This window comes from Carcharodon carcharias, chromosome 10, assembly GCF_017639515.1.
Source record: "Carcharodon carcharias isolate sCarCar2 chromosome 10, sCarCar2.pri, whole genome shotgun sequence".
In the NCBI taxonomy this organism is placed as follows: domain Eukaryota; kingdom Metazoa; phylum Chordata; class Chondrichthyes; order Lamniformes; family Lamnidae; genus Carcharodon; species Carcharodon carcharias.
The window spans coordinates 102,185,799-102,198,082 of NC_054476.1; the positions used below are offsets into that span (position 1 = coordinate 102,185,799).

General features: G+C 51.9%; 1 protein-coding gene across 9 annotated transcripts in view; it reads left to right on the top strand.

Annotated features, from left to right (window-relative positions):
- Positions 1–12,284, top strand: part of pacsin3 (protein kinase C and casein kinase substrate in neurons 3) — a 164,348-nt gene that overhangs the window by 42,674 nt on the left and 109,390 nt on the right. Inside the window, exon 1 of one of the 9 annotated variants that reach the window (XM_041197660.1) lies at positions 177–277. The exons of 4 other annotated variants lie outside the window; for them this stretch is intronic. Coding sequence is in view for 1 of the 5 variants with exons in the window: in XM_041197667.1 (XP_041053601.1) it covers positions 254–277 (24 nt within the window). In the remaining 4 variants the exon portion in view is untranslated. Of the gene's footprint in view, positions 1–176; positions 278–12,284 lie in introns of those variants that run through there. 4 more of the 9 variants (XM_041197667.1, XM_041197668.1, XM_041197665.1 and 1 more) reach the window with 4 other exon arrangements.

Below are 12,284 nucleotides of genomic sequence, written 5' to 3' on the forward strand. Positions count from 1 at the left end.
TAGTTCCTTACAGGGCTTGTCACTGCCCTGCCCTGCCCACATGCTGCTTGCTATTGCTGGCTCTGATCGGATAACAGGGTGGGTTTGAAGCTGGGAATGTGCTTTGTGATATGCACTTGTCATGGACGTCATGTTAATAAAATGGAACAGGAGCCTATTAATAAGAATGGTTTGGCAGCTTCAGGCAGAGAGCGAGAGAGCGAGAGACGGATAGAGCTGAGTAGAAGGAAGCTCCTGTATAACACTGCTGGGTATGTGGCCCGCTCAACTCTATTCTGTAAGTTTTATTTATGTAATCGAATCTTCTGTAATGGCCTGGAGTTACTCCAGCACTGATCTCCTGTAATGAGGGTCTAGTTTACTCCAGCTCTAAATCCCTGTAATGAGGACCAGGGCTTACTCCAGCTTGAATCTCCTGTAATGAGGGCCTGGGTTACCCCTGCTTTCATGTCCTGTAATGAGGTCCTGGGGTTACTCCAGCTCTAATCTCTGAATTCCTTGTTGAATGAAGGGGAATTGTTAACGGTGGAGTGACAGAATGTTGATGCATTCCCTCTATGGATTGAATTTCTGGAAAGCACCTCCTACATCCCTTCTGTGTCTCCACCCAGCTGCATCTCATTGGAGGCCACTGACCACCTCATTGTAGGGACATGCCATTGCCCTGGAACAACTTGGTTGCCACTCTTGTCTGATGTTTTATTATGTTTGTTCTATTCACGCTGTACTGCAATTTGCTGGATGTATTTAATGGAACAAACTCTGAGATGAGATGACCATGCCCTGCAAATTCAGATTATCTTAGTGCATGTAATAAAGCACACATCTGTACAAATGACAGGATACTGATGTGAAAGTTACTTCTGTGCTATCGAAAATGTGGTAACTACCCAGATAAGTGGACATGTCAATGGCTCATACCTGCCCGACAAATAGAAATCATAGATTCAAACACGATTAATGACCAACATGCATTGAATTTGCAACTCACACATCTTTTTATCGCCTCGCCCTGTGTCGCGGCCTCAACGCTGCCCTCGCCTTGCCCTGTGTCGCGGCCTCAACGCTGCCCTCGCCTCGCCCTATGTTGCGGCCTCAACGCTGCCCTCGCCTCGCCCTGGAGTGTGTGTCTGGTCTGTCATTCTGCGTTGTCATTCCTCAGCCTGGTCACTATTTAGGGTTGTGATCTGTATACATACCTTGCTTTTCCCAATCCATGGACTCTTGTGAAGCTCTGGCCATGTTAGTTCCAGTCTGCTGCTTGGAATTCTGTTTCTGGTGTTAATTAGGAAGTAACCCCACTAACACAGTTTGTTATGCTGTTGGTGAGTTTTAGACATTGGATTCCCTCTACGTTTTGCTGAGCATGGACTCATTGATAGTGTTGACCCAGTGTGTGTGTGTGTATCCCTCCCTGAGGCACACACACTAGTGCAGTGTGCTGTTGTTCGAGCTCAGTCTCAGGACATTTACATCTATTTGCATTCTGACTTTGGCTGTGGGAGGATCATGTTGTCATTCTCAGTGGATACAATTCCCCACAGAGCTCAGTCTCTCCCTGTTAATGTGCAACAATAACAAGCTGGTCCTCCTAGCAATGAACAGGTGATGGAAAATGCCCAGCTCACTGCCTAAAGGTACCTGGCACTGAGTGTGGGGATCAGGATTCTCATCCGGAAGAGTGCCACTAAAAACAGAGCCGGAAATAGGGAATTAAAAGGAAGGATCACCAGAGAGGGTCCCGTCAGTGTGCCTGAGCAAAGAGTGACATCAGGATCTATTTTGTGTGTGTGTGGAGAACAAGGCGAGTAGGTTGGGTATTGGGTAACAGCCTCTCCACCGGGTATTAGCAATGTTGTATGAGATTTAGCTGCTTAAGTCGGGCATTGTGGCCCCTTGATTTCCTTTTTCAGTTCTGTCAGTGATTTCCTGGTTGTTTTTTATCTCTGAAGTAACAGTCAGTCCCTCTCCTGTTTCTTACCCGGTACCTCTAGATCCATGGGTGAGGGCCTCTGCTGCCCAGTTGGTGAGGGGATTGCCCATGACACAAAATCAAGTTAACAATGTCCCTCCATCAAACTGCATTGTGCATACACAACACCACACAATGACAGGGGAAGGAAGGAGGGGGGTTTAAATGTGGGTGGTGTGTGTATGTGGCAGGAGTGGAGGAGATTTTTCATATTCTAACAATGATGATGTGGGGGATGTTTATATTTGGGAAGTGTGTGGGGGTCTCTACATTTGGGAAGTGTGTGGGGGTCTCTACATTTGGGACGTGTGTGGGGGTCTTTACATTTGGGACGTGTGTGGGGGTCTCTACATTTGGGAAGTGTGTGGGGGTCTCTACATTTGGGAAGTGTGTGGGGGTCTCTACATTTGGGACGTGTGTGGGGGTCTTTACATTTGGGACGTGTGTGGGGGTCTTTACATTCGGGACATGTGTGGGGGTCTTTACATTCGGGGCGTGTGTGGGGGTCTTTACATTCGGGGCGTGTGTGGGGGTGTCTTTACATTCGGGGCGTGTGTGGGGGTGTCTTTACATTCGGGGCGTGTGTGTGGGTCTTTACATTCGGGACGCGTGTGGGGGTCTTTACATTCGGGACGCGTGTGGGGGTCTTTACATTCGGGGCGTGTGTGGGGGTGTCTTTACATTCGGGGCGTGTGTGGGAGTGTCTTTACATTCGGGGCGTGTGTGGGGGTGTCTTTACATTCGGGGCGTGTGTGGGGGTTTTTATATTCGGGGCATGGATTGTTTGTGTTTGTATTTGGGGTGTGTGTGTGAGTGGAGGTGTTTATATTCGGGATGTACGCAGGGGTGTACGTATTTGGGGGGTGTGTGTGTGTGGGCCTTTATATTCAGGGTGTATGCAGGGGTGTATGTATTCGGGGTGTGTTTGGGGGCATTTTTTTTTCAGGACATGTCCCTGTGTTTTGTTTGGCGATGGGGAGTCTCTGTGTATTGTTGTTCGTCCCTGTGTTATGAAGTACTAACTCAGTTTAACGACCTGGCTCGCTTTTAATCTTTGGTGCTTTTTTTCCTAAGGCTGTGTGTAGTTGATAGGGCCTCTGGTAGGAGCATGCAAATTAGAATCAGAGATTCACAGCTGCCTGTCAGTCATTTTTCAGATTCCATCTCTGGGTGGTTATGATCCAGTTTCACCAGTGTGACAAGATCTGCTTGTTTTACTGTTTACTTATACCTGCACTCATATCCTCATGTGGGTGGTTCTGCTGTATAGTTTGTTCATGTGTGTGTGTGAGCAGCTGAAAATATGAACTCTGTGTGCTTGAACTGTGTGTGCGCGACTGTGTGTACCAGCGACTGTGTGTGTGACGCCTGTGCAACTGTGTGTGTGTGTGACGCCTGTGCAACTGTGTGTGTGTAACGCCTGTGCAACTGTGTGTGTGTGACGCCTGTGCAACTGTGTGTGTGTGACGCCCGTGCAACTGTGTGTGTGTGTGACGCCTGTGCAACTGTGTGTGTGTGACGCCTGTGCAACTGTGTGTGTGTGTGACGCCTGTGCAACTGTGTGTGTGTGTGACGCCTGTGCAACTGTGTGTGTGTGTGACGCCTGTGCAACTGTGTGTGTGTGACGCCTGTGCAACTGTGTGTGTGTGACGCCTGTGCAACTGTGTGTGTGTGTGTGACGCCTGTGCAACTGTGTGTGTGTGTGTGACGCCTGTGCAACTGTGTGTGTGTGTGTGTGTGACGCCTGTGCAACTGTGTGCGTGTGTGACGCCTGTGCAACTGTGTGCGTGTGTGACGCCTGTGCAACTGTGTGTGTGTGTGACGCCTGTGCAACTGTGTGTGTGTGTGACGCCTGTGCAACTGTGTGTGTGTGTGACGCCTGTGCAACTGTGTGTGTGTGTGACGCCTGTGCAACTGTGTGTGTGTGTGACGCCTGTGCAACTGTGTGTGTGTGACACCTGTGCAACTGTGTGTGTGTGTGTGTGTGTGTGTGAGACGCTTGTGCAACTGTGTGTGTGAGACGCTTGTGCAACTGTGTGTGTGTGACGCCTGTGCAACTGTGTGTGTGTGACGCCTGTGCAACTGTGTGTGTGTGTGACGCCTGTGCAACTGTGTGTGTGTGTGACGCCTGTGCAACTGTGTGTGTGTGTGACGCCTGTGCAACTGTGTGTGTGTGTGACGCCTGTGCAACTGTGTGTGTGTGACGCCTGTGCAACTGTGTGTGTGTGACGCCTGTGCAACTGTGTGTGTGTGACGCCTGTGCAACTGTGTGTGTGTGACGCCTGTGCAACTGTGTGTGTGTGACGCCTGTGCAACTGTGTGTGTGTGACGCCTGTGCAACTGTGTGTGTGTGACGCCTGTGCAACTGTGTGTGTGTGACGCCTGTGCAACTGTGTGTGTGTGACGCCTGTGCAACTGTGTGTTGTGTGACGCCTGTGCAACTGTGTGTGTGACGCCTGTGCAACTGTGTGTGTGTGACGCCTGTGCAACTGTGTGTGTGTGACGCCTGTGCAACTGTGTGTGTGTGACGCCTGTGCAACTGTGTGTGTGTGACGCCTGTGCAACTGTGTGTGTGTGACGCCTGTGCAACTGTGTGTGTGTGACGCCTGTGCAACTGTGTGTGTGTGACGCCTGTGCAACTGTGTGTGTGTGACGCCTGTGCAACTGTGTGTGTGTGACGCCTGTGCAACTGTGTGTGTGTGACGCCTGTGCAACTGTGTGTGTGTGACGCCTGTGCAACTGTGTGTGTGTGACGCCTGTGCAACTGTGTGTGTGTGACGCCTGTGCAACTGTGTGTGTGTGACGCCTGTGCAACTGTGTGTGTGTGACGCCTGTGCAACTGTGTGTGTGTGACGCCTGTGCAACTGTGTGTGTGTGACGCCTGTGCAACTGTGTGTGTGTGACGCCTGTGCAACTGTGTGTGTGTGTGACGCCTGTGCAACTGTGTGTGTGTGACGCCTGTGCAACTGTGTGTGTGTGACGCCTGTGCAACTGTGTGTGTGTGACGCCTGTGCAACTGTGTGTGTGTGACGCCTGTGCAACTGTGTGTGTGTGACGCCTGTGCAACTGTGTGTGTGTGACGCCTGTGCAACTGTGTGTGTGTGACGCCTGTGCAACTGTGTGTGTGTGACGCCTGTGCAACTGTGTGTGTGTGACGCCTGTGCAACTGTGTGTGTGTGACGCCTGTGCAACTGTGTGTGTGTGACGCCTGTGCAACTGTGTGTGTGTGACGCCTGTGCAACTGTGTGTGTGACGCCTGTGCAACTGTGTGTGTGTGACGCCTGTGCAACTGTGTGTGTGTGACGCCTGTGCAACTGTGTGTGTGTGACGCCTGTGCAACTGTGTGTGTGTGACGCCTGTGCAACTGTGTGTGTGTGACGCCTGTGCAACTGTGTGTGTGTGACGCCTGTGCAACTGTGTGTGTGTGACGCCTGTGCAACTGTGTGTGTGTGACGCCTGTGCAACTGTGTGTGTGTGACGCCTGTGCAACTGTGTGTGTGTGACGCCTGTGCAACTGTGTGTGTGTGACGCCTGTGCAACTGTGTGTGTGTGACGCCTGTGCAACTGTGTGTGTGTGACGCCTGTGCAACTGTGTGTGTGTGACGCCTGTGCAACTGTGTGTGTGTGACGCCTGTGCAACTGTGTGTGTGTGACGCCTGTGCAACTGTGTGTGTGTGACGCCTGTGCAACTGTGTGTGTGTGACGCCTGTGCAACTGTGTGTGTGTGACGCCTGTGCAACTGTGTGTGTGTGACGCCTGTGCAACTGTGTGTGTGTGACGCCTGTGCAACTGTGTGTGTGTGACGCCTGTGCAACTGTGTGTGTGTGACGCCTGTGCAACTGTGTGTGTGTGACGCCTGTGCAACTGTGTGTGTGTGACGCCTGTGCAACTGTGTGTGTGTGACGCCTGTGCAACTGTGTGTGTGTGACGCCTGTGCAACTGTGTGTGTGTGTGACGCCTGTGCAACTGTGTGTGTGTGTGACGCCTGTGCAACTGTGTGTGTGTGTGACGCCTGTGCAACTGTGTGTGTGTGTGACGCCTGTGCAACTGTGTGTGTGTGTGACGCCTGTGCAACTGTGTGTGTGTGTGACGCCTGTGCAACTGTGTGTGTGTGTGACGCCTGTGCAACTGTGTGTGTGTGACGCCTGTGCAACTGTGTGTGTGTGTGACGCCTGTGCAACTGTGTGTGTGTGTGACGCCTGTGCAACTGTGTGTGTGTGTGACGCCTGTGCAACTGTGTGTGTGTGTGACGCCTGTGCAACTGTGTGTGTGTGTGACGCCTGTGCAACTGTGTGTGTGTGTGACGCCTGTGCAACTGTGTGTGTGTGTGACGCCTGTGCAACTGTGTGTGTGTGTGACGCCTGTGCAACTGTGTGTGTGTGTGACGCCTGTGCAACTGTGTGTGTGTGTGACGCCTGTGCAACTGTGTGTGTGTGTGACGCCTGTGCAACTGTGTGTGTGTGTGACGCCTGTGCAACTGTGTGTGTGTGTGACGCCTGTGCAACTGTGTGTGTGTGTGACGCCTGTGCAACTGTGTGTGTGTGTGACGCTGTGCAACTGTGTGTGTGTGTGACCGCCTGTGCAACTGTGTGTGTGTGTGACGCCTGTGCAACTGTGTGTGTGTGTGACGCCTGTGCAACTGTGTGTGTGTGTGACGCCTGTGCAACTGTGTGTGTGTGACGCCTGTGCAACTGTGTGTGTGTGACGCCTGTGCAACTGTGTGTGTGTGACGCCTGTGCAACTGTGTGTGTGTGACGCCTGTGCAACTGTGTGTGTGTGACGCCTGTGCAACTGTGTGTGTGTGACGCCCTGTGCAACTGTGTGTGTGTGACGCCTGTGCAACTGTGTGTGTGTGACGCCTGTGCAACTGTGTGTGTGTGACGCCTGTGCAACTGTGTGTGTGTGACGCCTGTGCAACTGTGTGTGTGTGACGCCTGTGCAACTGTGTGTGTGTGACGCCTGTGCAACTGTGTGTGTGTGACGCCTGTGCAACTGTGTGTGTGTGACGCCTGTGCAACTGTGTGTGTGTGACGCCTGTGCAACTGTGTGTGTGTGACGCCTGTGCAACTGTGTGTGTGTGACGCCTGTGCAACTGTGTGTGTGTGACGCCTGTGCAACTGTGTGTGTGTGGACGCCTGTGCAACTGTGTGTGTGTGACGCCTGTGCAACTGTGTGTGTGTGACGCCTGTGCAACTGTGTGTGTGTGACGCCTGTGCAACTGTGTGTGTGTGACGCCTGTGCAACTGTGTGTGTGTGACGCCTGTGCAACTGTGTGTGTGTGACGCCTGTGCAACTGTGTGTGTGTGACGCCTGTGCAACTGTGTGTGTGTGACGCCTGTGCAACTGTGTGTGTGTGACGCCTGTGCAACTGTGTGTGTGTGACGCCTGTGCAACTGTGTGTGTGTGACGCCTGTGCAACTGTGTGTGTGTGACGCCTGTGCAACTGTGTGTGTGTGACGCCTGTGCAACTGTGTGTGTGTGACGCCTGTGCAACTGTGTGTGTGTGACGCCTGTGCAACTGTGTGTGTGTGACGCCTGTGCAACTGTGTGTGTGTGACGCCTGTGCAACTGTGTGTGTGTGACGCCTGTGCAACTGTGTGTGTGTGACGCCTGTGCAACTGTGTGTGTGTGACGCCTGTGCAACTGTGTGTGTGTGACGCCTGTGCAACTGTGTGTGTGTGACGCCTGTGCAACTGTGTGTGTGTGACGCCTGTGCAACTGTGTGTGTGTGACGCCTGTGCAACTGTGTGTGTGTGACGCCTGTGCAACTGTGTGTGTGTGACGCCTGTGCAACTGTGTGTGTGTGACGCCTGTGCAACTGTGTGTGTGTGACGCCTGTGCAACTGTGTGTGTGTGACGCCTGTGCAACTGTGTGTGTGTGACGCCTGTGCAACTGTGTGTGTGTGACGCCTGTGCAACTGTGTGTGTGTGACGCCTGTGCAACTGTGTGTGTGTGACGCCTGTGCAACTGTGTGTGTGGTAGCCCTGTGGCAACTGTGTGTGTGTCACGCCTGTGCAACTGTGTGTGTGGACGCCTGTGCAAACTGTTGTGTGTGACGCCTGTGCAACGGTGTGGTGCCCTGTGCAACTGTGTGGTGTGACCGCCTGTGCAACTGTGTGTGAGGACGCCTGTGCAACTTGTGTGTGTGACGCCTTGTGCAAACTGTTGTGGTGTGACCCTGTGCTAACTGTGTGTGTGTGTCGCCGGGTGCAACTGGGTGTGTGTGACGCCTGTTGCAACTTGGTGTGTGTGTGACGCCCTGCGCAACTCGGTGTGTGTGGTGACGCATGTGGCAACGTGGGTGTGTGTGACCCTGTGCAACTGTGTGTGTGACCCTGTGCAACTGGTGTGTGTGTGGTGACGCCCTGTGCAACTGTGTGTGTGTGTGTGACGCCTGTGCAACTGTGTGTGTGTGTGTGACGCCTGTGCAACTGTGTGTGTGTGTGTGACGCCTGTGCAACTGTGTGTGTGTGTGACGCCTGTGCAACTGTGTGTGTGTGTGTGACGCCTGTGCAACTGTGTGTGTGTGACGCCTGTGCAACTGTGTGTGTGTGACGCCTGTGCAACTGTGTGTGTGTGACGCCTGTGCAACTGTGTGTGTGTGACGCCTGTGCAACTGTGTGTGTGTGACGCCTGTGCAACTGTGTGTGTGTGACGCCTGTGCAACTGTGTGTGTGTGACGCCTGTGCAACTGTGTGTGTGTGTGACGCCTGTGCAACTGTGTGTGTGTGTGACGCCTGTGCAACTGTGTGTGTGTGTGACGCCTGTGCAACTGTGTGTGTGTGTGACGCCTGTGCAAGTGTGTGTGTGTGTGACGCCTGTGCAAGTGTGTGTGTGTGTGACGCCTGTGCAAGTGTGTGTGTGTGTGACGCCTGTGCAAGTGTGTGTGTGTGTGACGCCTGTGCAAGTGTGTGTGTGTGTGTGACGCCTGTGCAAGTGTGTGTGTGTGTGTGACGCCTGTGCAAGTGTGTGTGTGTGTGTGACGCCTGTGCAAGTGTGTGTGTGTGTGTGACGCCTGTGCAAGTGTGTGTGTGTGTGTGACGCCTGTGCAAGTGTGTGTGTGTGTGTGACGCCTGTGCAAGTGTGTGTGTGTGTGTGACGCCTGTGCAAGTGTGTGTGTGTGTGACGCCTGTGCAAGTGTGTGTGTGTGTGTGACGCCTGTGCAAGTGTGTGTGTGTGTGTGACGCCTGTGCAAGTGTGTGTGTGTGTGTGACGCCTGTGCAAGTGTGTGTGTGTGTGTGACGCCTGTGCAAGTGTGTGTGTGTGTGACGCCTGTGCAAGTGTGTGTGTGTGTGACGCCTGTGCAAGTGTGTGTGTGTGTGACGCCTGTGCAAGTGTGTGTGTGTGTGACGCCTGTGCAACAGTGTGTGTGTGTGACGCCTGTGCAACAGTGTGTGTGTGTGACGCCTGTGCAACAGTGTGTGTGTGTGACGCCTGTGCAACAGTGTGTGTGTGTGTGACGCCTGTGCAACAGTGTGTGTGTGTGTGACGCCTGTGCAACAGTGTGTGTGTGTGTGACGCCTGTGCAACAGTGTGTGTGTGTGTGACGCCTGTGCAACAGTGTGTGTGTGTGTGACGCCTGTGCAACAGTGTGTGTGTGTGTGACGCCTGTGCAACAGTGTGTGTGTGTGTGACGCCTGTGCAACAGTGTGTGTGTGTGTGACGCCTGTGCAACAGTGTGTGTGTGTGTGACGCCTGTGCAACAGTGTGTGTGTGTGTGACGCCTGTGCAACAGTGTGTGTGTGTGTGACGCCTGTGCAACAGTGTGTGTGTGTGTGACGCCTGTGCAACAGTGTGTGTGTGTGTGACGCCTGTGCAACAGTGTGTGTGTGTGTGACGCCTGTGCAACAGTGTGTGTGTGTGTGACGCCTGTGCAACAGTGTGTGTGTGTGTGACGCCTGTGCAACAGTGTGTGTGTGTGTGACGCCTGTGCAACAGTGTGTGTGTGTGTGACGCCTGTGCAACAGTGTGTGTGTGTGTGACGCCTGTGCAACAGTGTGTGTGTGTGTGACGCCTGTGCAACAGTGTGTGTGTGTGTGACGCCTGTGCAACAGTGTGTGTGTGTGTGACGCCTGTGCAACAGTGTGTGTGTGTGTGACGCCTGTGCAACAGTGTGTGTGTGTGTGACGCCTGTGCAACAGTGTGTGTGTGTGTGACGCCTGTGCAACTCTGTGTGTGTGTGTGTGTGTGTGTGTGTGTGTGTGTGACGCCTGTGCAACTCTGTGTGTGTGTGTGTGTGTGTGTGTGTGTGTGTGTGAGATGCCTGTGCAACTCTGTGTGTGTGTGTGTGTGTGTGTGTGTGTGTGTGTGACGCCTGTGCAACTCTGTGCGTGTGACGCGACGCCTGTGTCACTGCGTGTGTGTGTGTGTGTGTGTGTGTGTGACGCCTGTGTCGCTGTGTGTGTGTGTGACGCCTGTGCAACTGTGTGTGTCACCCACATGGAAACTCAGCTACAAAGTCTCATGGACTGTCTTTCCCACGGCTATAACTTGTTCTCCCTGACTATAAGAAAACTGTGGTCATGGGTAAAGTGTTGTATCTCCACCCCTAATAACACTAAATAACACCTCACTGGAAGTGGTTTGCAATTTCTGCTCCCTCAGGTCCACAGTACCTGAAAATGCAGAGCTTGATACACTCAAAACGAATGCAGCTGCCACCTTTGGTTAATTCGAAACACATATGGAATAACATGCAACTGACCCTTCTGACCAAGCTGCTTGTTTATAAGTCTTGTATTCTCAGCATCTTGCTGTATGGCTGTGAAACATGGATGACATAGCTGCCAGGAAAAGAAGCTCAACAATTTCCATCTTCCTTTTCTGAGGTGCATTGTGAATATATCCTGGCAGGACCCAATCACAAATACAGCAGTCCTCTCAAAGGCAGAGCTTCCAAGCCTGAGAGTACTCACCAAACAAACGCAGCTTCATTGGCTCAGACAGGTCTGTAGGATGGAAGACGGTTGTATATCCAAGGACTTTCTGTATGGTGAGGTAGCCGGAGCCAGACAACCAGCAGGACACATAAAGCTCTACTTCAAGGATGCTGGGGAGTGTGACATGAAGGCCCTAGACATAGCTTATTACACCTGGGAGACAGAAATAAATGGCAACACCTCCTGTGGATTGATGTGCACCACCACAATGACCAGTAGCTACAATGGCTTAGCAGCAGATGCCAATACCGAAAACAACAACCCACAGTGATACCTGGCAGCTTCATGTGCGGCACTTGTGGCCTCTCAAGGATTGGCCTTCACAGCCATTGGCAAAGATGCCCATATACCACACCTGCAATGGATTGTTTGCTGCATGTCCATCATCTTTCGTAGATGGAACGGTCCCAGCGGCCATGTGGTTTGCAATTTCTGCTCCCTCAGGTCCACAGTACCTGAAAATGCAGAGCTTGATACACTCAAAACGAATGCAGCTGCCACCTTTGGTTAATTCGAAACACATATGGAATAATATGCAACTGACCCTTCTGACCAAGCTGCTTGTTTATAAGTCTTGTATTCTCAGCATCTTGCTGTATGGCTGTGAAACATGGATGACATAGCTGCCAGGAAAAGAAGCTCAACAATTTCCATCTTCCTTTTCTGAGGTGCATTGTGAATATATCCTGGCAGGACCCAATCACAAATACAGCAGTCCTCTCAAATCTTATAATCGCTTCTGTAAAGAGCTTCATGATTTTTCCCCACCTTCCAGGTGTTGGATAAGTGGGAGTTACAGTTGGCAGTGGTAAAACTGAGCCCTAAGTGGAAGAAGGTACAGGCTGGGTCCAGTATGTCAGGGAACAGTCAGCCTACACTCTGAGTGAGTGAATGGATAACTGACTTTTCTAATTCTCTCTCAGGATTTTGGCATCACTGGCTGGGTCAACATTTATTGCCCATCCCTATTGGCCTTGAGAAAGTGGTGGTGAGCTGACGCCTTGAACCGCTGCAGTCCATGTGGTGTAGGTACACCCACAGTGCTGTTAGGAAGGGAGTTCCAGGATTTTGACCCAGTGTCACAAATCACTGGGGATAGTGCGCTGTAATATCAAGTCCCACTGCTCCCCGAGCCATGACAAGTGTGAAAAGTTTAATCAGACCATCAAATTGCCCCAATTCTACCTGTTTAATTTAGGTTAACAGAATACAAACATCAGATTTGTAAACTTAACAAGTAAGTAACTGTTTATTAAACAAATTAACTGTAACTAGTGGCAAAATGAAGAAATGTGAGCTGCTAACTTTAAACTCTATAACTTAAACTCTACCCCTTCTTAAACCCCTATACATAAATACACACACACAAACA